At 43.9% G+C, this 23,620-nt stretch overlaps 3 protein-coding genes across 3 annotated transcripts; all 3 read right to left on the bottom strand.

Annotated features, from left to right (window-relative positions):
* Positions 1-5,038: 5,038 nt before the first annotated feature.
* Krtap29-1 (keratin associated like protein 29-1) lies at positions 5,039-6,461 on the bottom strand. Its single transcript, XM_048450928.3, has one exon. It carries the CDS (start codon positions 6,459-6,461, stop codon positions 5,439-5,441), a length of 1,023 nt encoding a protein of 340 aa, XP_048306885.2. The 3' UTR covers positions 5,039-5,438.
* Positions 6,462-16,563: 10,102 nt separating this feature from the next.
* Positions 16,564-18,405, bottom strand: Krtap16-1 (keratin associated protein 16-1). The gene has a single exon (XM_048450583.3). The coding sequence runs from the start codon at positions 18,377-18,379 to the stop codon at positions 16,901-16,903; it is 1,479 nt and encodes a 492-aa protein (XP_048306540.3). The 5' UTR covers positions 18,380-18,405; the 3' UTR covers positions 16,564-16,900.
* A 3,001-nt stretch (positions 18,406-21,406) lies between these two features.
* LOC125410950 (large ribosomal subunit protein eL18) lies at positions 21,407-22,053 on the bottom strand. Its single transcript, XM_048450726.2, has one exon. It carries the CDS (start codon positions 22,022-22,024, stop codon positions 21,458-21,460), a length of 567 nt encoding a protein of 188 aa, XP_048306683.1. The 5' UTR covers positions 22,025-22,053; the 3' UTR covers positions 21,407-21,457.
* Between the last annotated feature and the right edge of the window lie 1,567 nt (positions 22,054-23,620).

Below are 23,620 nucleotides of genomic sequence, written 5' to 3'. Positions count from 1 at the left end.
GTGATGGACATGCTCATACAAACACACATATGTGTGGGCGTCCTCATATCCACATATATATGCATGGACATGCTCACATCTATGCACATATGCGCATGAACCACACCCATCTATACACACCAAAACAAGGTATAGGAGGTCAACAAAGGCTAGATTTGAGATGTTGAGCAGATTGAGTATTCTGACAGCACAGCTTCTCTGGTGTGGCTAATTTTGAAGCTTAACAGACATCCTTGCAGTTAAGGTGACACTTTCAAATTCTCAAGCCAGGAAGATGGCTCAAAAGAGAAAGGCACAAGGACGATGACCTCGATTTGATCATCAGCACCCACATGATGAATGAAGAGATCTGACTCCCACAAGTTGTCCTCTAACTTCTGCATGGCCATTATGGCACGTGCCCACACATGTACATATATGCAAAATAAAATAAATAAATGCGATTTTTATTACATTTCTGTCCAAATGAAGGAGTACAGTGGTGCACACCTTAAATCCCAACCTTGGGAGATAGAGGCAGGCAGATCTCTGTGAGTTCCAGGTTAGCCAAGACTATACAGGGAAAGAAGCTGCTAATGATGACTTGAACTCAATGGGAGAGTCATCAGAACCTGTGTGACTTATTTAGAGCTGACCAACCCTATGATAACTTAGTTTGTTTTTCAATCTTTTCCTGTTTTCCCCTGGAAAGAAAAAAAACAGTGCTGTTTCATTCAAACCCGCGCCTCCCACTCACAGTACGGTTTCCTCCCGTACCTCCCATGAGCCTGGGCGAACGCCTGGGGATCTAATAGAGACACATATATAAAGAAATCTGGGTCATCCGTCAAGAGCTGAATGTCAAATTTATTTAGCTTTTGCCAGGTTAATATACTCTTCCCCAGTAAAGAAGATCCCCTCCCAGCTAGCCAGGGCGCGAGCAACCTGGCGCTTGTGTGAGAAATTCCTCCCAAGCAGGGGGTGGTGGACGGAGGGCAGTGACAGACAGTGAGAGAGACCTTGGCGCCATGTGATTCTCCTGGGCAGGTGGGAAATCACCATTTCAAAGGTTTAACAAAGCCTACGGCTAGATGACCAGGCTAAAAGCGGAGCTAGCACAGGAATTAGCAGGAATCTTGGCTAGTTAACATAAACAGTCCTTGCATTTTGCACCTCTAGAAGCAGGGGAGACCCGGGATCCTACACAGTGCTCCATTTTAAACTTTAAATTTGTAAAGGCTGTCTTATTAAAATACAACTAAATGTACACACAAAGAACTGGGCACTTTTCTCTTGGGATAGAGCTAACTGTGCCCTTCGAAGTTTTACTTCTATAACAGCACCATACTCAGGTTTGGTCTCCCTAACTTCATATTTTGTAGGCACATTGTAGGCTAACCAACAGTCTATGCAAACTGACTAAGGCGATCTGACTCAGTATCTTAATGTTTCTATAGCTGTGTAATGTGGGAATAGCTTGCTGGTATAGAGTCCTACCCTTGCCTATTTTTTTTCTCTAATGAAGTTAATTAGTTTATTTAATATACATGGACATATAATCTGTAGCAGAAGCAAAATTAGAAAAGGTCCCATAAGGGAAGATATCAGAGCAGTCATCCAAGGAGTTCTACTAAACCAGCTCTCAAGCCATCCCTGATGCACTTCTCTGTCTCTTTGTCTGTTGTCTAACCTTTCTCTAAGTTTACTCATGGAGTCTTCAATTACTCCTGAATGGTCCACATAGAAAAACATTCTTTTTTGAGAGCAGTGCATAATACTCCATCTTTTAAGAATAACAAATCTAATCCCCTTCTATTCTGAAAAACCACTTCTGAGAGGGAAGTCAATGACTTTTCGAGTTTGGAAATAGATAGTTTTAGAGCCGTCAATTTTTTATGTATGGCTATTTTTAACTTATTAAAGTACTGAGGGGCCTGTATTAGGGCAATGGTACCTGTCCCAAAACCAGCAGCTACCCCAAGGCCCATGATTACTGCTAGTGTCAGAGAAATAGGTTCTTGTCGAAAGTGAGTTGGGCACTTGTCAAACTCATCTTTAAACATGTTAGCTGGATGATAAAAGACCCTAGGTACCAGTTGTACAAGCACGCAGTAATCTTTGGTGTCATTAAAAACCGATATTGACATTCAAGGTGTCAGGCCTGTACTACAAGCCCAACATTTATCTAAACTGGGAACCAAGTACCTGGTGTCAGGAGTCTTGGGTCTCTTAAGGGTCTCATTACATAAATGTTTGTAGGCAGCCGGTGGGTTTCCCAGGCATGTCCCAACACCTGCAACCTCAGTAAGAGTCAGGCTATGATTAATCCCTCAAACACAAACATCCTGACTGGTGGTATTGTTAAAAGCCCCGGATACTGCAATTCATCAAGAGTACCAAGTATGGCCCTTTCCAACAAGACTCAAGATTCCCAACTTGATGCCGCCAGACAAAAATGGCCTCCCCTTCTTGCAGCTGATGTGGCATATGTGAGTCTTCAGCCTTATATACTTCTTTCAGTTGTTCCCAGATCTGACGTCTCACTATTTCAAGGGCCTTTAGGCGGGCAAATAAAGGTCTAGAAAGAATACCATCAGGATTATACACTCCACCCGACTCATTTTTTAAATCTTAATCTGTCACTTTTTTGAAGCAAGATTTAGTTATCTCAATACCATGGTGACTGTGACTGCTACTATTGTCACACAGACCTGTTGCTGGATGTCACAATGTGCAGAGGACAGATACTGGGAGCAACACAAACAGTGACCAAGAAGATGGGCTGTCAGAGTAAAAGTCCTCACTGGTGGCCAGCAATACTTTGACTCTTAAGTCCTGAGTGTGTAACAGAAAGATCTCCAATGTGACTGTGTGGATCTGAACTCCGTTCAATGCCATGGTGAGAGAGAGAAAGAAAGAGAAAGAGAGAGCTATTGAATACCTAAGCTTTTAACTGCTGGAAAACAGAGATAAAATTCGATACCTTCTCAAACTCAAAGCTTTCTGATATATAAACTTTCTGAATGAACCTATTCCACCAATAAACAGGGAGCAATTAAAATTTGTCTGCACAGACAGTGTGTCATTTCTACACAGGTCTCTGTTTAGTTGGTGTATGTTTGTCAGCAATATTGCCCCAGTTAAGAAACATACTTAATATTTTTTTTAGTTTTTTTTTTAAACTGGCCATTGTGGAGGCCCAAAAATGTGAGCCTATCCTGCCTTGCCTGAAGTCAGAGAGTTTGAGCTTGTTCAAAGCTGTTGACAACAACTGAAGCTACACACCCTGGCTTAGGGTGTAGTTACTTGGTAGTTTGGATGTTAAGATGGCCCATAGAGGTAGATCCACTCCACCCTGACCAAAGGTCAGAGAATTCAAGCATACTTCTTCTCCTTCTTTGGAAATAGGAGGTTTGATCTACAGCAGTGGCCGCCTCCAGGATACTTGGCCCAGGGTGGTTTCACTGCCTAAACAACAGAATGCTTTTCTCATGAATTACTGTCTTGATGTCTCAAAATATTGAAGCAAGTAGCTGTTCTAGTTGTCCATTGTGCCATGTTAAAGCAGTCTTTTGCTTCACCTCCTTTTTTATTGGTACATAAAAATGTATGGAAAATCAAACACGGGTGTACTCAGAACTCAGTATGTAGCAGGCAGTGATTTTTTTTCTTATCATTATTCCTCCTACCTAACACTTCTAATTCTCACGTCCCTACTCTGGAATGTATGAACCCACCATGGCTAGGACCATGGCAGAAGTTACCCCAAAAATGTGGCTCACAACATATGGCAGTCCAACGTGGTGCAGCTTATGACAGGCCATTAAATAAATTGATTGTAAAAAGACTCAGCCAAACAGTAGTGGTGCATGCTTTTAATCTCATCACTCAGGAGTCAGAGGCAGGCAGATCTCTGTGTTCCAGTCCAGCCTGGTCTTTAGAGCAAGTTCCAGGACAGCCAGGGCTACACAGAGAAATCCTGTGTCTTAGTTAAGGTTTCTATTACTGTAAAAATACACCATGGCCACAGCAACTCTTATAAAGGGAAACATTTAATTGGAGTGGCTCTCTTGCAGCTTAGAAGTTTAATCCATTATCGTCATGGCAGGAATCAAGGCATCACGCAGGCAGACATAGTGTTGGAGAAGGAGCCGAAAGTTCTACATCTTGCAGGCAACAGGAAGTGATCTGTCTCACTGGGTGTGGCTTGAGCATATATGAGACCTCAAAGCCCACCTCCAGAGTGATGTACTTCTTCCAACCAGGTCACACCTCTTAATAGTGTCTCTCCCTTTGGAGGCCATTTGTTTTCAAACTACTGCACCTTGTCTCAGACAAAAACAAGCAAGCACACCTACTATTAAGTGAATTAGCCCTAAACTGTCCTCCATGACCAATATCTCAGATTTATTTACTTATTTATATGTGGCTGGGGTTAATCTAGTTTGGTTTGCTGTACCCCAAGGTGATCTGGAATTTGTTGTGTATGTGAAGATGACAGTGAACTACCATTTCTCCTCACAGATGCTGGGACTGGAAGTATGCACCACCATGCCTAGTTTATGAGGTGCCCTGGATCTTACCCAGGGCTTCATGCATGCCAGGCAAGCACCCTATCAACTCAGCTGCATCCTCAGTTGCTTCAGTTATTTTTGTGACAGGATCTTGTATGTACCCTGGGCAGCCTGAAACTCACTATCCTCTTAGCCTGTGGGGTGCCAGGCATGAGGCTCCATACTCATCCCCTAGGTTTATGCTAACCTAACCTATAGCTTTCCGGAATTATCTCTGTCTTTGCTTTTTCAATTCCACTCATTATGGGGAAACTGAGGCCACTCAGTTCCAAAGACTTCTTGGTGGTGAAGTGGTTAGAAATCAGATAATTACTTATCCTTCCTCCCGGCTTGAGCATCTATACTTCCAGACACTTGCTACCCATGTAGATCAATGAAGACTCACTAACCAGAGGGCTCAGGGTCAGTGTATTCAAATGTGACCTGAATGAAATCCTGGTAGGAATACAGTGTGGAAAAGAATGAAAGCAGACTATAAGTCTTAATCATTATACTTAACCATTCACATTTATTAGCAGTTGGTAGCAAAAGCATCTCCAGAAAGACCAGGCAAAAGCAAAGGAAAGGAGAATCGGGGAGAAGGCTTTGCTGATGTGAAATGAACTGACATCAGGAAATGTATGCTGTAGAGCAGACCATGTCTGCTGACACGTCATCCTGGGGTAAGAAGATCTCAGAACTGGAAAGTCCTCTCCTCAGCACTTGGGGAGAATGTGGGTCTGAACTTCAGTAAAGTCAGAGATCAGGCAGCAGCATCCGAGCAGGGCTGGAGGCAGGCACCCACAGGGTGGCTCCACACTTGTGGACTGCAGCAATCCTCAGAAGAGCTGAGAGTGTCCCAACAGGAAGATGGGCCCCAAGGAGGCTGGAGTCTCAGCTAGGTTGTCAGGAAGTGGACACGCTGGTGCCCCCTTGGCACACATTTGGAGAAGCTGGTGGACAGCAACCGGGGCCACTGCCGGAAGGTTTGCCTAAACCAGTCACACAGCAAGGGGGCAGGGAAGAAGGAGACGGGCAGCCACTCTGATGGGAAGTGGGTCTACCACAAAACGACCGGCCAGCACATGAAGCTGATTTACTGTTGCTCTTGACACAGCAGGGGGACTGGCAGGTAACCACTGGCTGACAGATGAAGGAGATTGAAGGTGCTGGTGAACAGGGAAGTGGCTGGCAAGAGGAGGGCACACAACAAGTTTGACCGCAAGAACTGAGCATGCAAGTTAATGGCTGGCAGGAGAGAGGCACGCAAGGAGCTGACTGGCAGGATTCAAGAATATAGCAGATAGGTTGGTAATAAACTGACTTGCAGAGTCGACCTTCACCTTTGACGGGGTGATGCGCTCCTCCTTGGCAGCAGGTTGGTTGGCATGAACCAGCCTCACAGCTAGCTGGTAGGCACGGAGTTTCAGCACAGGGAGTTGCTTCCGAGCAGGATGGCTGGCAGGATCCATCATCACAGTGGGCTGATGTGTCACATGCTGACTGGCATGACCCTGATGGACAGGCAGGTCGCTGGCCAGAGCTCTGCTGACAGGGGCTGTTATCGCCGCACGACATGTGACATCCAGCAGGTTCCAAACAGGAGGGCTGGCATGGGGCAGCTGGAAGAGAAGTCCCACCGGTGTCAGGTGCACAGCAGGCCGTGTCTGAACCTATGGGTTGGCAAACAAAACCCACACAGGAAGTCTCTGGAAAGCAGATAGATGGACAAGAAACAGGTGCAAAGGTAACTGGGGCACTGTTGGGTAGTTCGCAGTTTTCTTGATGTGTAACCAGTTGCCACGTCCTACTCTGGCAGGAACTGGGCAGGCGGATAGCATTTCTAATGCTGCCAGCAATGGAGCATGTGGAGATGGTGGGCACAGATGGGACAGTCTTGGGATTTCCGGGAGAGTGGCTGTCTGTCATGGTGTTGCTGCGAGCCTGTCTGGGAAGCTGCACGCTCAGTCTGAGTTTGTAAAAGCATCTTATTCCAAGGGGATTTTATAGTCCTTCCCTGGGGTGTTGGCACTGCCCACAGCATCTTTCCCTGTTATTATTCTTATTCATTTGCATATAAACATCAGATTGTGCTGCAGGAGATGGGGAAGATGCCCCACTTAAAAACAGAAAACATGCCTGCTGAACTGGGAGTTTTCTTTGCCGAAGTTGAATGCACAGATGCCACCGTGGAATGAGCTGTCTCTTTTAAAGGTTGTTCCCCAGCCTCACCAAAGCCTGCTTTTCCTCACTACCCTCTCATCAGCAGGCTTCCTCCAAGCTAAAGCAGCTCTTCCTCCAGGATGCGGTCCTGTGCCATTAGGACCATGGGAAGCACTGATGGCGATACTGAGGGAGAGATGTGATAGCAAAGATGGAGAACAGAAAATGAGTCAGTAGACCCCAAGAATATTTCACTGTGCCCCCCCCTCTTTAGAATCTTAACTTTCAAATTGCTGCCAACAATTAAGAGCTGTAATAGCATCCATTTACTGCACACTTACCATATACAATCGACCCCTTGGTGGCATATTTTCGTTTATCCTTGGCTAGTAAGTAGACTTGGCATCTCCATTTTAAAAGCAGCAAAAAAAAAAAAAAAACCTCAGAGTTAAAATTATGATTAAAGCAAAATTCAAATCCAGAGTGGCCATTCCAAAAAAAATCTCTGCTCAATTGGATCTCCCTGGGAGATGCAGAGAAGAGGACTCATACTATGGGGGCTGGGCAGCAGCATTCATGCATCAGGACTGGCCCAAAAGCAGCATGTCTAGGTCCTGGGATGGGGCCATCTCCCCGTTGCAGTGTGATGCTGACTGACCCAAATGAGTAGAATGCTTTTCTCTATTTGTTATACAGCCGAAGTAATCTTTTCATTTGGAAATTTAAAATATAAACATTTAGTCAAGCATGGCAGACCACCCCTCTAATTCTGATGTTTGGGAAGCTGAAGCAGAAGGATTGCTGTGAGTTCAGGCCCAGTGTGGATTGCATGGTGAGTTCCATGTCAGTCTGAACCAGGGTATGAGACACTTCTTAAAAACTTCTGGGGAAGAAAAATAAACCTTCAACTATTTCATGAAGGAGTATCAACTCATAAAACGGAGGTCAGCAACAGAAATACCAGGTCATCTCCATAAAGCCTTTTAAAGGTCAAGCAATCTCTTCCAAGAAGAATTTGTGGTGCTCTCTCTAGACCTGTCTCTTTTTTCCTCTAGACTCAACTGGGTACTGCACCACCAACTGATTCCAGCATCCCACAAAAGTGCACGCCCTGGCCTGGTTCCTGCTGGCGGCAGGCGATGGAATGCAAAGATGATGGTGTTGGATGACAGGCAGGACTAGTCTTGACTTCTGGCTTTGCAGCTTAATCTGTGGAACAGGTTCACTCATTACCCACATCTTCAAAGTGTCGAGACATCGTTAACTCCCTTGATGGCTCTTAGGTTAGCTCAGCTGCATCAGAAGCGGTTGGAATGGCTGAAGATTCTGGAGAGGGCTTGGCAAAGGAGCAGCTGTGAAATCATGTCTTATTGATTCCCTCTTTACCCCTCTTTAAAAGAAGAGAAACCCCTAATGAGAGTCATGCCTGGAAGACATTTACCCTTGTCATTTAAGAGCCCTTCTCCATCACTGTCTTTCCAGTCACATCATGGAGGGCTCCTGAATCGTTGTCTTTCCATGGTGCCATGGACCACTCCTCCATTACTGTCTTTCCGGTGGACTACTCATCCATCACTGGCTTTCCAGTCACAGCATGGATGGTTTCTCCATCACTACCTTTCCCCAAAGCAGCATGGACAGTTCCTGGCACCTTTCTTTGCACATTTCTCACATTGTCATCTTTAAAACTGCAGGCATCGTGCAGCCCTATAATTCTCATACTCGGGAAACTGAGGAATATGTTTTATTCTAGAATGTGTTTACCCCAAATTTCTTCATTCTCCCAAGAGAAATGCATTTAGTCTCACCAAATAAGTCAACCCAACTAGAAAATATAAAAATATTGGAAAAATAACAAGAATTTTAATTTGAAAATGAAATTCTGTACAGAAACACACCAGTTACACTGGTAGAAAAATGGAGCTTTTATTTATTTTTCCTCTAAGTGATTCTGCTTTTCTTTCCTTTCCTTTAAAAAAATTACCCCAATTGAGAAATTTTTATTTTCAATCAACTTAATGTGATTGAGGCACTGAAGACATCTACAATGCCATTCAAAGTCATTTCATGACTACATCAAGAAATACAACGAGAGGGCTAGAGAGAAGACTCAGTGTTTAAGAGTGCTGGCTACACAACCATAAGGACCAGAGCTCAGATGCCACATTAAAAGTTAGGCATGGCTATGGGTGCCCCGACCTGGTTAGAGTCTGAGACAGAAGAACTGCTAGTATTCGTTGGTCACCAGCCCAGCTTCAGTGAAAGTCCCTGTGTTAAGAAAATAAGTCAGAGAGTAATGGAGTGGGACAAGTGAAATCCTCTCCTGGCTGTAGCGCACACTCAAACCTGCACACACACATGCATGTACACCACGTACAATCTCTGTCTCTCTCTCTTTCTGTCTCTCTCTCCATCTCATATAGTGATCAATTATAATTTTTAAAAAACAGAAATTGAGCCTAAATTTAAGTATGTGTGTGTGTGTGTGTGTGTGTGTGTGTGTGTGTGTGTGTGTGTGTGTGTGTATGGATAGATTGTTTTATACTTTAGAAACACATATGATCATCTAGGGATTATTTAAATCAATTAGCATCATTACTAGGGTCCATCAGTGTTATTGCATATAGCTATCTTCCATTTATTTTCACTGAAATATAATAGTTCATTGTGTTGATTAAACCACATTTTATTTGTCTCTTCGTTAGCACTTGGCTTGTTCAGCCTTCAGATGTTTCATCATACACATAGAAGAGAAACGGGGCAAGGAGAAATCTCACCTTGAAGATTAATGGTGACTTACATGAAACACTTAAGTTTTGTGCCTAGCACAGAGAATGAAAACCCTGCTCTTCTGACTTTGGAAGGAGAGAAATTAAATCCTAATGTCCTGTTATGACAGTAACTCTACCACCCATGTGCAGAAAAGTCTTGCTATTGACTTTCTCCCTCTGACATCATCTAATCTACTAATTCTCCAATGGCTGATTCTATGACTCTCTAGGGCTGGCTGGCAACACCTGACTGGTAAAGATCAGAAATCGTGCTTAATGATATTCAAGACTCCTCAACAAATGACTATCCCACCCAAATGCAAAGAGTGACAAAGCTAAGAAGCCCTGGTCTGTCCTCAGAAGCCTATGATGGTTCAAGTTAGACCTCAAGGACAGGAGACCACCCTCCATTCTGTGTGCAAACAATGTAGCTGCTTTGAAGGGACTGTGTGCATGAAAGTGTTGAAGTGACATTTAAATAACAAGTGTCCCTGCTGAGGCAGCAAACTCCACAAGAGCAGGCATGAGGCAGTGAACTCCACAGGAGCAGAAACTGAGCAAGAGACCAAGGCCAGAGCAAGCCTGGGGCAGCAGACCCCACAATAGCAGGTACAGGGGAGCAACTGTTGAGCAAGTGGGCCAGAACCAGAGACCTCTGTTGGTCCGAGAATGAATCTGGGACTTCTGAGTGAGTAGACCTGAGCCAGGACCCCAGCAGGTCCAAGCATGAGTCTGGGACCTCAGAGTAACTAGACCTGAACCAGGATATTTGCATGTCTTGGCATTAGTCTGGGCCCTCTAAGGGAGTAAGCAGGAACCAGAGACCTCTGTGGGTCCAGGCATGAGTCTGGGACCTCTGAGGGAGTAGGCCTGAGGCAGGTCCTCTGCGGGTCTGGGAGCATCCAAATCTGGGACCTCCGAGGGAGTATATCAGAGCCAGAGACCTTTGCAGGACCAACCCCAAGCCAGGGACCTCTGCAAGAGCAGGAGCGGATCCAGACTAGGGACATTTACCCAAACTGGTCTGAGCTGGCATCCTAGGCCAGAGCAGGCCTGAGACAGCAAACTCCCCAGGAGCACTGAGCAATCTCTAGGAACACAGAATGACTAATGGGGTAACTGGAACTGTGGCACTGACTGCACCACGAGGAGAAACCATCTGAGCCTTGGATCCACTGGCACCTGGAAGATTAATCACCAGAGTCACAGACAGCACCAGCTACACCAATTAAAGGAAAAGATGAGTAGACAAGGTAAGAATACATGCAAAACCACAAAGAGCAACACAACACTAGTAAAATCTAGTGACCCTACAACAGCAAGACTTGAACAATCAAATATAGATGAAGCAGAAGAAAATGACCTAAAAAATAATTTCAGGAGAATGACTGAGGCTCTTAAAAAGAAAATGAGAAATTCCCTCAAAGAAATGAAAGAGAAAAAACAAAAAAAATGGAAGACATCAAAAATTCCTTAAAGAAAACCAAGAAAAACAATCAAACATATGAAAGAAACTATTCAAGACTTGAAAACTGAAATAGAGACAATAAAGAAAATACAAGCCAAGGGAATTATAGAAACAGAAATTATGAGAAAATAATCAGGAACCACAAATACAATCATAAACGCAGAATACAAGAGATGGAAGAGAGAATCTCAAGTGCTGAAGATACAATAAAGGAAATATAGGCTCATCAGTCAAAGAAAGCATTAAATCCAACAAAAGTTTAACACAAAATATCCAAGAAATATAAGACACCATAAAAAGACCAAACCTAAGAATAATAGGTATAGAAGGAGAAAAAACTCAACTCAAAAGCACAGAAAATATATTTAACAAAATCATAGAAGAAAACATTCCCAACCTAAAAAAGATATGCCTATGAAGATACAACAAACATACAGAACACAAAATAGACTGGATCAAAAACCAAAGTCCTCTCGCCAAATAATAATCAGAACAATAAACATACAGAATAAAGAAATAATATTAAGAGCTGCAAAGGAAAAAGGCTAAGTAACATATAATGGCAAACCTGTCAGAATTACACCTGACTTCTAAATGGAGACAATGAAAGCCAGAAAGTCCTGGTCAAAAGTTATGCAGATGTTAAGAGACTGCAGATGCCACCCCAGACTATTGTACCCAGCAAAACTTTCAATCACCATAGAAGGACAAAACAAGATATTCCGTAGAAAAGCCAGATTTAACCAATACCTAATAACAAATCCAGCCCTACACAAAGTACTAGAAAGAAAACTCCAACCCAAGGAAGTAGTTACATCAACAAAAACACAGACAATTCATGATATCACAGCAGCAAATCCCAAAGAAGGGAAAAAACACACAAATAAACATCACCAACAATGAAAACTAAATTAACCAGAAATAGCAATCAATAGTCATTAGTATCCCTTAATGTAAATAAACTCAACTCACCTATAAAAAGAAATGGGCTAACAGATTGGATATAAAAACAGAACTCATCCTTCTGCTACATACAAGAAACATACCTCAACCTCAAAGACAGTCATCACCTCAGAGTAAAGGGTTGGGGGAAAAAATTTTCAATCAAGTAGGCCTAAGAAACAAGCTGGTGTAGCTATCTTAATATCTAACAAAATAGACTTCAAACTGAAATCAATCAAAAGAGACAAAGAAGGACATTTCATATTAGTCACAGGAAAAAAAATTCATCAAGAGTAATCTCAATACTGAACATCTATGGCCCAAATACAAGGATATCCTCATATGTAAAAGAAACACTTCTAAAGCTTAAAGCATACATTAAACAGAACACACTAATAGTGGGAGACTTCAACATTCCACTTTCACCACTGGACAGGTCAGTCAGACAAAAAATGAACAGAGAAATAGGGGAACTAACAGATATTATGACTCAAATGGACTTAAAAGACATCTATAGAATATTCCATCTAAACAAAAAAAAATACCTTCTTTTCAGCACCTCACGGAACCTTCTCAAAAATTGGCCACATACTCAGTAACAAAACAAACCTCAACAGATACAAAAATAAAAAAGGAATAACCCCATGTATCTGATCAGATCACCATGGCTTAAAACTAGAATTTAACAGCAACTCTAATGACAGAAAGCCCAAAAACACAATGAAATTAAACAATGCTCACCTGAAGCATCAATGGGTCAAGAAAGAAATAAAGGGAGAAATTAAAGACTTCCTAAAATTCAATGAAAATGATCACACAACACACCCAAATTTATGGGGCACAATGAAAGCAGTGTTAAGAGGAAAGTTCATAGCACTAAATGCCTACATAAAGAAACTGGGAAAATCCCACACTGGTGAATTAACAGAATACTTAAAAACAATAGAGCAAAAAGAAACAAACTCATCCAAGAGAACTAGGTGGCAAAAAATAATCAAATTGAGAACTGAAATCAACAAATGGAAACAAAGAAAACAATACAAAGAATGAATGACACAAAGAGGTGGTTCTTCAAGAAAACCAACAAAATAGACAAACCTTTATCCAAACTAACGAAAAGGAAGAGAGAGAATATCCAAATTAACAAAATCAGAAATGAAAAGGGGGACACAACAACAGACAAGGAGGAAAATCATTAAGTCATATTTTGAAAACTGTACTCACAAAATTGGAAAAATTAAAGAAAATGGACAACTTCTTGGATAAATATCACTTACCAAAATTAAATCAAGACCAGATAAGCAAATTAAACAGAACCATACCTGCTAAAGAAAGAAAACCAGTCATCAAAAGTGTCCCAAACAAAAAGATATCCCAGAACCAGATGCTTTCAGCTCAAAAGTCTAAAATATTTTCAAAGAAGAACTAATACTAATACTCCTCAAATTGTTTCACACAATAGAAACAGAAGGAGCATTGTCAAACTCTTTTTATGAGGCTGCAATTACCCTGATACCTAAACCATATAAAGACATTACTAAAAAAGAGAATTACAGACCAATTTTAGTCATGAACATTGATGCAAAAATACTCAATAAAACACTGGCAAATTGAATCTAAGAACAAATCAGAACCATCATCCACCATGATCAAGTCAGCTTCATCCCAGAGAAAATCTGTCAATGTAATCCACCATATGAACAAACTGAAAAATAAAAAACCACATGATCATCTCATTAGATGCCGAAAAAAGCTTTCTGTAAAATACAACATCCCTTCATTATAAAGGTCTTGGAGAGAGCAGGAACACAAGAAAGATACCTAATAAAGACAATATACAGCAAGCCAACAGTCAACATCAAGCTAAATGGAGAGAAATTCACAATGATCCCACTAAAATCAGGAACAAGACAAGGTTGTCCACTCTCTTCAAATCTATTCAATATAGTTCTTTAGGTCCTAGCTAGAGCAATAAGACAACAAAATGAGATCATGGGGATACAAATCAGAAAACAAGAAATCAAACTCTCACTATTTGCTGACAATATGATAATTTACATAAGAGACTCCAAAAATTCTACCAAAGAACTTCTGCAACTCATAAACACTTTCAGTAATGTAGCAGAATACAAGATTAACTCAAAAAAATCAGTAGTCCTTGTTTACACAGATGATGAATGGGTTGAGAAAGAAATCAGGAAAACATCACCCTTCACAATAGCCACAAATAGCATAAAATAACTCAGAGTAACTCTAATCAAACAAGTGGAAGACTTGTATGACAAGAACTTTAAATCTTTGAAGGAAGAAATTGAAGAAGACACCAGAAAATGGAAAGACCTCCCATGCTCTTGGGTGGAATTAACATAGTAAAATTGACAATCTTATCAAAAGCAATCTACTGATTCAATGCAATGCCCATCAAAATTCCAGCAAAATTTTTCACAGACCTCAAAAGAACAGTACTCAACTTCATATGGAAAAGCAAAAAACCCAGGATAGCCAAAATAATTCTGTACAATAAAAGAACTTCTGGAAGCATCACAATCACTGACTTCAAACTCTACTACAGAGCTACAGTACTGAATACAACCTGGTACTGGCATAAGAACAGACAGGAGGACCAATGGAACCAAATAGAAGACCCAGATATTAATCCACATACCTTCAAACACCTGATTTTTGTACTCACTCATAAATGGATAATAGGTATAAACAAAGGGCATTGAGCCTATAGTTCATAATCCTAGAGAAGCTACATAATAAGGTGAACCCAAAGAAAAACATATTATAGATCCACCTGGAAATTAGAAAGACAAGATTGCCTGACAAAATTGGCAGCATGGGTGGTGGGAGAAGAGAGGATGAAAGGGGAAGAGGAGAGGAGAAGGGTAGGGTTGAGGAGAACTTGAAGGAATGGGATAGTCTGATTCTGTTTTTATTGTGTATCTATAATCATTTTCTGACAAGGAGCATCTTTTTTATAAAAGCTAAGTGGGTGTGGCTAGGACCAGCTCCACAGCCACGTCTGTTGGCTTTGCCCTGTCCAACATGGCAGATGTATGTTCACTGCCTCTGTGAGCGATGCTCCCCACCCCAGCTCCAAGGATATAGGTCTTTGTCACCATTAAGCAACTTGCAGCACTCTGCTCACAAACCCCATTTAAATGCTCGATAACAGTACCTCCTGAAATAGCCAGAAAAGTCCCTGCTGCCAGTACAAACCAGGAAGTGGGCTCTTAAAGGAGCTGCACCTCTGCTTGCCCCCAGCAAACAGAGCCTATTTGGAAAAGAATGTGCCTACCTAGAAGCTGTGCTTAACTCTGTTCTTTTGTGTCTAGAATTCCTTCCCAAACTCTCTCAGTTTTTATGTGGATATAGTTGCCCCATGTTGGCACACCATTTGTAAGTGGAGACTGCTCTTTTGTTCCTGGCTGCCCAGACCCGAATAATCACCTAGAAACTATATTAATTACAACACTGTTTGATCAATAGTTCAGGCTATTTTCCTAGCTAGCTCTTATATCTTTAATTAACCTATTTCTATTAATCTGTGTATTGTCATGAGGTTGTCTTACCTAAGATTCTGTCTGGCATCTTTCTCCTTCAGCAGCTCACAGAATCTTCTTGACTTTACATTCTCTCTCTCTTTCTCTCTCTCTCTCTCTCTCTCTCTCTCTCTCTCTCTCTCTCTCTTTCTCTCTCTCCTGATTTCCCCTGGCTTTACTCTGCTAAGTCACTGACCAAAACAGCTTTATTCATTAACCAATAAAAGCATAACATATACAGAAGGACATCCCACATCAAGGAAGAAATGAAGGAAGGGAAGAAGGGGAGGAAGAGAGAAAAGGAAGGGAATGACAGAGAAAGAAGGTAAGAAGGAAGACTAGAAAGAAAGGAGAAAACAAAGGACACTTTAAAGAGAAAGAGGAGAGAGGGGAAATTAAGGAAGAGAAATTGGGAAGAATGGAAGGAAGGATAGAAAGTAAAGAAGGAAGAAGAAGAAAGGGAGGGGATAATAGAAAGAAAGAAGGGAGTGGAGAAAGCAAAGAATTAAAGAAAGAAGCTAGTAAACAATAGATGCTTTGAAAGGGAAGGAGAAAATAAAGAAGGAAAGGATGGGAAAAAGAAGGAAGAGTTGAAGGAAAAGAAAAAACAATAGCAGTTTTAAAGGGAGGAAGAGTAGAAAGGAAGAGGAAGGGGTTGAAGAGATGGAGAAAAGGAAGGGAAGGAGGAATTATGGAAAGAAGGGAGAGGAAAGAAGAAAGAAGAGAAAGAGATGGGAGAAACAATTCATGGATGGAGCAATGAATGGAGGAAAGGAGAGAATAGATGGACTGTGAGATGAATGAACAGATGGATGGATGGATGGATGGATGGATGGATGGATGGATGGATGGATGGATGAAGGGATGGGTGAATGAAAGGGAAAGGAGATTTATTGAAGAAGGGAGGGAGGGTGGAATAGATGAATAGATGGATGGTGAAGGATGAATGTATGGAGGCATGGATGAATGAATAGAAAGAAGGGAAGGAAAAGAGGGATAGAAGGCAGGAAGGATGGACAGAAAAAAAGCTGGGGAGAGCGTCTCTCCAAGATGCAGCATGACTCTGATGAGACTATCACATTAAAAAAAAAAGAGAAAGAACAATGTGTTACTTCAACTTAGCTCCTTTTATTGCATGACTAAGTATATCTTGCTGAAGATGCCCCCAAGGAACACAGCACATGAGGACAGAAAGCATCTTGAGTTGGAAAGAGCCCAGTGACGTGTCAAAGCAGCTCTCCTCAGTATAATAACAACAGAAGACAAGACCATTCTTTTCTCTGTGCAGGAGGCCTTCATTGGAACCACTAGGAGGCTGGCACTTCTGATAAGTTCTCTGAAGCATAAGCGAGTGGTAGGTGGCAGTGTAGAAAGGAAAAATTCTAGCTAAGTCATAATGAGCTGTGCACATGGCTTTTCCGGTTTCTCTATGACTTTTGGCCGTTGCTTTGCAGAAATTGGTGAGCTGAGGCTAACTCAGCGGTCAGCAGGCTTGTTGGCAGCAGACTGGGGGGCTGCAGCCTCACGGTTGATCGGGCTGGCAGGTTTAATCTCAGAGGGCTGGCAGGGAGTCTCATCTGTGACTTCGGTCTTGCACGGTGTTGAGTCAGCACAGTCGGTTTGGTTGGAAGTCGACTTATCGCACTCACGCTTAGAGTTGTCAGAATCGGTGCAAGGCTGGCGGGAGCAGACAGGGCGGTAAGAGTAAGAAGTCAGGCAGGTGGGGCGGCGCAGGATGGAATAGCAGGAGCGGTAGCAGGCAGGGCGGTAAGTGATGGAGGTCACGTATGGCTGCCTGAAGGTGATGGGTCCAGAACAGATGGGGCGGCAGATGGGGCGACAGGAAACTGGACTGCAAGGCGGCTTGCAGGAACTGGGTATGTAGTAAGTTCGCGGGGGGCAAGCTGGTTGGCAGATGGCAGATGCAGAGGACCCCGGTCGGCAGCAGAGAGGTTGGCAGGAGGTAGGTGGGCAGGAAGCCGGCTCGCAGCTGACAGAACGGCAGCGTTTGACTACGTAGCAGGAAGGTTGACATGAGCTAGGCACACACACCGAAGGCAGGCAAGGACTGGGCTCAGGGCAGACAGGTTGGCAAATACTGGAGACACAACATGAGGAGTCTTGGCAGCTGCTAGAGCCACACGGTGGCTCACAAGGGCTCTGAACACAGCAGACAGGACGGAGACAAACAGGCTCACACACTAGAGCCATACAGGTGGCTGGCTGACAAACACTAGACTCTGAGCAAGGTGGCTCACAGGGACTGGAGTCACAGCAGACTGGCTGGCAGCTACTGGCTGCAGAGCAGACAGACGGACAGCAGCTAGGCGTCGGGCACACCGGCTGGCAGCAAGCAGATTCACAAACCACGGGCTCACAGATCATCGGTTGACAGGAAGCAGGCATGGTACAGAGAGCTGAGCAACAGCTAGGCTCACAGATCACTGGCTGGCAGGATGCAGGCAAGCAGAGAACTGGCTGGCAGGGTGTAGTCTCACAACACACAGGCTGGCAGCTGCTCACGGAGCAAGAAGGCTGGCACATGGTGGCCTCGCAGCACACAGGTTGGGCACAGGCGCTCATAGAGCAGGAAGGCTCACAGACGGCGGCTTCGCAGCACACAGGTTGACAGCAACTGCCCACAGAGCAAGAAGGCTCACAGATGGTGGCCTCGCAGCACACAGGTTGAGCACAACTGCCCACAGAACAGGAAGGCTCACAGATGGTGGCCTCGCAGCACACCGGCTGGCAGCAACTGCTCAGAGAACACGAGGGCTGGCAGCACTGTGAGCCACAGCCAGATGACCCACAGCTGTCCTCACAAGTCACCAACTGCCACGTCTGGCTCCGGCAGGAGCTGGGTAGGCAGATGGGTCCTCCACAGCTCACTTCAGTAGAGCAGAGAGAGACGGCTGGAAGGGAGGGGCATTTCCTAGAACAGCAGCAGCCAGACATGGTGGAGGTACCTCTGCTTCTGGTGAGTGCTGGGAGGTAGCTGCCTGAGTGTGACATCTCTCCAAGGCCCTCCCTTATATAGTCCCTCACTGGTGTGTGTTGTTTGGGGGCCCCTGCATCTTTTCCTCATTGTTGTTTGGGTCCTGGGTCTGGAGGAACATCTTATTATGCCAACATTTGTTGACCTAGAAGTTGTTTGTCTGCCCATAAAGAAGATGTTTACTTACTGACTTGCTAAATATGGGATCCTAGAAGCTACAGGTAGTCTTGGGATGAGCATCATCGCCTCTACAATGGATGGGCTCTATATCCTAGCATCATGAAGAAGGAAAGAAGAGAGGAGCTTATAATTAAGCTGCCTTCTGCCCTTCCACTTCTATCCCTGGGTTAGGCTCAGATGTCTACAAAAGTATGATCACCTACCTTGTAACAGGCAGACAAGCTGGGGACAGACTTACATCACTGCCATGACAGGCTCCACAGAGGCACACAGGGAGGGTTGGAAACAAACGTGAGGAGCTCAGTCATGGGTGGGACATCCAGACTGAACTGTCAGTGGCTACAATCCACAGCCTTCCTCTGAGTCTCGGGTTATTCTCTGCAGTTACAGATGGAGAATGAGGGAGTAGAGGAAAGGAAAAGTTAAGTCACTTGTTGAAGGTTGGTCCCGTTCCCTCCCCATGTAGGCTTTCAGCAAACTGAACTTCTTTTTAATCTTTCTTCCCCTGCCCCTGAAACAGGATTTGTTCGTATAGCCCTGGCTGTCCTGCAACTAACGCTGTAGACCAGGCTGACCTCAAACTCACAGAGGTCCACCTGCCTCTGCCTCCTGAGTGCTGGGATCAAAGGCGCGTGCCATCATCACCCAGCTCAAACTCCTTGTGGGGGAAAAGGTATTGAATTTATTTATTGTGCATGTGTGTGTACATGTGTGTGCAGGAAGTAAGAGGACAATCCAAGAGTCAATCCCCTCCATCTACCATGTGAATTCTTGGAATTGAATTCATGTCATCAGGCTTGGTGACAAGTACCTTTACCTGTTGAGCCGCCTCCCTGGCCCCAAATCTCAGTTTTCTTAGCAGATGCCACCAATGTCATAGATAATAGATTCAACCTGTGCTGCCATCTCCACCCTCTTCTGTAGCAGCTCCACCTGAGAACATCTGTTGCATCTGTCCTCGGAAAGCACTTGACACAGCTTCTCTACTTCTCCATCTCTCCTTTCCATGTGTATATCAAGCATTCAATGGCTCTCCAGAGCATCCTTGGTGCAGAGGCTGGCCCAGTGGTTGTGCCCATTCCTGGTGTGTGGCAGGCACCAGGGGATGGTGGAACTGAAGTACCTAGACATCCCAGGTTCCACACAGGAAAGACCCCATATTCAGATTTTGAGAGCTCCTAGGAGAAAGATACTGGTACCAGTAAGATGGCTTAGTGGGTAAAGATGACTGTCACGAAGCCTCACAACCTGAGTTTGGTCCTGGGGACTCAGATCATGGAAGAAGGGAACCAACTCCCAAAAATTGTCCTCTGACTCCCACACATTCCATGTCCCAGGCCTGCCCCACAACAGACACACAAAATAAAGAAGTGTAAAAATAGTCTTTTCTTAACATTTATCTTCATTTATTTTATGATAGTTTATTCCTGTATCATAACTTTTTGTTTCTTCAGTTTCTTCTGGGATCCTTTTCTTCTATGCACTCTCCTCTACTAGCCTTGGAGCAACTTGTTCCTTTTCAATGAAGATCATCTCAATGTGGCAAGGGCAGCTCATGTACCGGTTAATTGGGCCATGAGTTCGTAAGCACATCTTGGGTGCTTTGTTCTCTGGATCTGTTCAGTGACTAGAGAATCTGCCTCCAAGCCCTTCGGCTCAGCAATGCTCTCTGCATTTTTAATCACGTGCAGCAAGAAGTCAGCACTCTCCTTTTGGTCACCAACCCTGTGTCCAGCTCCACTGTTTGGCCTGGGCGCCCCTGCCAGCTCCACCAAAAAGTGACACCTCTCCAATACTCGGTGGCATTTCAGACATGCACACCTTTGACGGCCTAGGCTGTTTAATGGGTGTTCTTAAAGGGAACGGAAAGATATGAACCGCTTGATTTGTATCATTTTTCTGGGTCGAGAAAGTGGCCAGGAAGAGCAAATACCAATTTATTTAAAGAGTGACACAAAAAGAAATTTTCATCATGATGTATGGGTTAAAAAGAGCCATGAGCATTTGTGGTATCTCGTGAGGAACGCTGTAACAAAGGGATATGCAAGAAGTTTTGGGGAATGCTGGGGAGCATCTTCAAATGGATTTTAGGAAGTTAGGAAAGCTTTCTCAAGTAATAAAATGGCCAGATAGAATCCCCCAAGGGATGCAAAAAAAAAAAAAAAAAAAAAGGCAGTCTGTAGAAACCAAAGACACAAGAGCAGGTTTCATTCAGGAAATCGCCTGATAATACAGTTTGCAACAGTCGGGATGAAGAGCACAGGAGACAGAAAGAGGCAGTGATGGGACCACCGCGGCTACCTAGGCATCAACCTATTTTAGAAATCTCTGCCTATGGAGATGGGGGAAAGAGGACACTTTCACATGCAGAGAGACCATAAGGAGATGGACAATTACCCAAAAGCCTCCTAGTGACAACCTGGACCTGGCAGCTCTTTGTCCTAGACCAGTAGAAGAGGTTTAAAGGCAGCAGAATCTAGATGTTTCTGTGGTTCAAACTAGAAGGGATCATTATTCTTTGAGATATGACTTTTGAGCTGTGGGGAAGGGGAGCTTGTAGAGGGAGAGAGGTGGAGAGCTCATCAACTCCCTGCCATTCATAGGTCCTCTCCATGTGCTTCCCTTCCTCAGGTTAGCTGGTGATGGAATTGTAATTGATAATAACTCAAAAAAAAAAATCTCTGATGAGAACTGACAGGGAGGCCACTGTCCTTTGTGCTGGGATATTCTCTCCTCAAAGACTCCTCCCCTGGTGAGTGAAGAGGCAGCTTTTCTAACTATGCAGGCCCATTCTTCCTTGATTCATCTTTTTTTGTTTTTTTTCCAAAGCTTTTTTTTAATAACAGTAATATCCAGGGTTAGTTTTTGTAGCCGCGGCTGGCCCTTCTGCCTCTGGCACGTTCAAACTTCCGGCCCTTGGAGCGGACATAGGGTTTGGTATGGCTGTGTGGGGTTCCTGGGGCCTTGCCAAAATGCCGGTACACTTCTCGGCCCTTCCGAGGTCCAGACAGGAGCACAGTGCCACGGCCCTTGGGAGACTCCAAGGCCAGCTGGTCAAAGGTGAGGATCTTACCCCCAGCCTTGAGGATGCGACTTCGGGCCCGGCTGCTCACCCGCAGTGCACACACCTTCAGTTTGGGCACATCGAGAATCCTCACATCATCTGTGACCGTCCCCACAACCACAGCCGTCTTGTTTTCTCGGCCAGGAAGCTTCATCTTTCGGATCATGCGGGAGAGGGACAGAGGTGGTCGGTTGGTGCGACTCATAAATAACCTTTTCAGCACAACCTGATTGAAGGTGGAGTTGGTTCGCCTGGCCAGAAACCTGTACAGCTTGACCAGCAGCCGCAGGTATATGTCCTGGCTCTTGGGCTCCTTGCGCCTAACCTTTCGGTCCTTGTTGTGGCGGATGTCAACACCCATGATGGCGCCTCCTGCTCGGCCAGGTCCGGAAAGCTCCTTGATTCATCTTTAAAGCACTGTTCATCCTTCAGCATCATCCAGGTACCGTAAAAGGCAAAGCCTTTGTCTATTCAGTGCTGCATGCCTGGCACCCAGAGTCAAGACAGATACATAAGCAGTGTACAATTACTGTTTATTGAATGAACAAATGAGAACCTCTGTGTCTAGCTAAGAAGGGTAACCCTTGCTGGTACCTCAAAGAAATCACTACCTCTACTCATGCATCCAGATGGCATGGTTATGAGCAATGGAGTGATCAGTCGCTCTGAATCACAGCGACTCAGTACAAAGCCATCGCTCTTTGGGTGGGTTTGTTCTATTGTCCCGTCCTTGGCAGCATGTCCCTTCTGCAGCTGTGAGTTTGTTCTGGGAACTCCACTAGGAGAGTTTGTTTTTAAGAGGCCAGTTATACATAAAAAGTAACTGGAAAAACAGAGTCTGAAGTGGGAACAGGGCAAAGTCAAATCTCACATCCTCTAAATGCAAGGTATAATGCTCCCAATGCTTTTTATAATAAAACCCCAAACTGAAAGCACAATTGGCTATAAATAAATATATATATGTATATATAATATATCTAAATATAAATGTATATAAAATGGTTGAAAGTAAAAAGACTGCCAAGAGTTAGCAAGGGCATGGAGCAACTGGAGCTCTCAGACGTGGCTAGTAGGAATACAAACTGATACTGCCATTTTGCAACAATTTGGTATTTTCTTACATGTTTAAAAATTCAATTGCCATTTCCCCAAAAGTATGGTTCCTGGGTACTTTTCAAAAAAAAAGTGAAAACATGTTTATATAAAAACTTGTACATGTGTGCACCTGAAATTTTTATTTTCAACAACCAAAAGTGAGAAATGACCCAAGTGTCTTTCAGTTAATGGATGAATTTCTAATATTGTCTTTCCTTACAATGAAATGCTATTTAATTAAAAAAAAGTAGAGTTTGGGGAGATGGCTCAGTAGAGCATTTGCTGTACAAAAACAAGAAACTGAGTTTGATTCCCAGGACCCATGTTTTAATAAAAAAAAAAAAACCCAGCACCCATAGAAAGCTCTTGTAATTCCAAGGCTAAGCTGGCAGAGAGAGGTGGATCCCTGGAACTCACTGGCCACCCAGCCTACCTACTTGAGAAGTTCCAGACTATTGAAAGACTCCGACTCAGAAGGGTAATGGTGAACATATATCCAAGGCTGCCCTCTGACCTCCGCATCTGCTTGTACGCCCTCATACACATGTGCAGTCGTACACAGGAACTCACACACATGAGAGAGAGAAACAAGCTGGCTCTTTGAATAAGTATCAAAGCCATGGCACTAAGCAAGAACAATTCACACCATATGATTTCTTTCCTAATGAAATTCTAGACACGGAAGAGTGCTTCATTAAAATAAAGATCTGATAGCTGCACGGCTGGGGACAATGAACTACTGAAGGAGGGAACCAGGGAATTTGGAGAGTGGTGGACGCTGCCATGCACTGCACACAGCAGCGACATCACAGAAACAGTATGTACAATCGTCAGGTCTCATCGAACTGGGTACCACAAATGG

This window comes from Myodes glareolus, chromosome 9, assembly GCF_982192425.1.
Source record: "Myodes glareolus chromosome 9, mMyoGla1.1, whole genome shotgun sequence".
NCBI classification, from domain to species: domain Eukaryota; kingdom Metazoa; phylum Chordata; class Mammalia; order Rodentia; family Cricetidae; genus Myodes; species Myodes glareolus.
This window is presented reverse-complemented; position numbering and strand designations above follow the sequence as displayed.

Excerpts from the sequence above, each read along its gene's own strand:
- Krtap16-1 (XM_048450583.3), bottom strand. The coding sequence starts at position 18,379 with ATGTCTGGCTGCTGCTGTTCTAGGAAATGCCCCTCCCTTCCAGCCGTC.
- LOC125410950 (XM_048450726.2), bottom strand. The coding sequence starts at position 22,024 with ATGGGTGTTGACATCCGCCACAACAAGGACCGAAAGGTTAGGCGCAAG.
- Krtap29-1 (XM_048450928.3), bottom strand. The coding sequence starts at position 6,461 with ATGACAGACAGCCACTCTCCCGGAAATCCCAAGACTGTCCCATCTGTG.